The following is a 788-nucleotide window of genomic DNA, read 5'->3' as shown; positions in this document are numbered from 1 at the left end:
ACAATTTTACTTACAAGTTTCAATATCAGCAGAGGCTAGCTTTCCTCGATTGTCGAAATGAATGCGGATAAATTTACCCTAGGAGACAGACCCACTCATTTAGTGAAGGTGATTCGTTTAAATTTACAGAATACCATTTGCAATACCCCAGACACTCACAAATCTTGAGGAGTTGTCATTCCTGATGGTCTTGGCATTACCAAAGGCCTCCAGAGCAGGGTTAGCCTGGATGATCTGATCCTCCAGGGTTCCCTGATTTTGTTAAATAAAGACAAAACCTCAAGTTCATTGTATGTAAAATTACAAAATTTGTTTTAGGTTTTACAAATTATTTTAATAAAAATATGTTTGTGCTTCACAACTGATATTTTGATTGTAAAATAGTCACAGGCACACTGTATTTCTTATTACAGACCTTCTTCTCAGCGGCTGCATCTTTCTTCCCAGTCGGAGCAGCTGCGATGCTGGCAAAGTACTGAATGACACGTTTGGTGTTGACAGTCTTTCCAGCACCAGATTCTCCACTGAGTAGAAGAGACAGAAAGTTTTAGACCATGACTCATGACCTTTAAATACTGAAGATATTCCGTTGACTGTGTGACTTACGTGATAAGGATTGACTGGTTTTCTCTGTCTGTTATTAAGAGAAATTATCAAACTTTTCATTAAAACTGGTATGTCATCAGAACTGAATATTTAAATGAGATTAAGGATTAAACAGATTATGTACCTGACAGCATGTACTGGTAGGCATTGTCAGAGATGGAGAAGATATGAGGAGGAGCTTC

General features: G+C 37.8%; 1 protein-coding gene across 1 annotated transcript; it reads right to left on the bottom strand.

Annotated features, from left to right (window-relative positions):
- Window positions 1-14: 14 nt before the first annotated feature.
- LOC111673537 (myosin-6-like) lies at window positions 15-781 on the bottom strand (the record flags this gene model as incomplete). The annotated part of the gene is made up of 5 exons (XM_023431327.2): window positions 731-781; window positions 607-634; window positions 416-524; window positions 160-252; window positions 15-78 (listed from the first exon to the last, which is right to left on the bottom strand). Coding segments are annotated over exons 1-5 (304 nt in total), but the record flags the coding sequence as incomplete, so codon positions are not given.
- Window positions 782-788: the final 7 nt, after the last annotated feature.

Source organism: Seriola lalandi, unplaced genomic scaffold, assembly GCF_002814215.2.
Source record: "Seriola lalandi dorsalis isolate HSWRI2012SDOR001 ecotype SW California unplaced genomic scaffold, Sedor1 jcf7180002010938, whole genome shotgun sequence".
NCBI classification, from domain to species: Eukaryota; Metazoa; Chordata; class Actinopteri; order Carangiformes; family Carangidae; genus Seriola; species Seriola lalandi.
The sequence above is the reverse complement of the archived record's forward strand: the minus strand, read 5'-3'. Positions and strand labels throughout refer to the sequence as shown.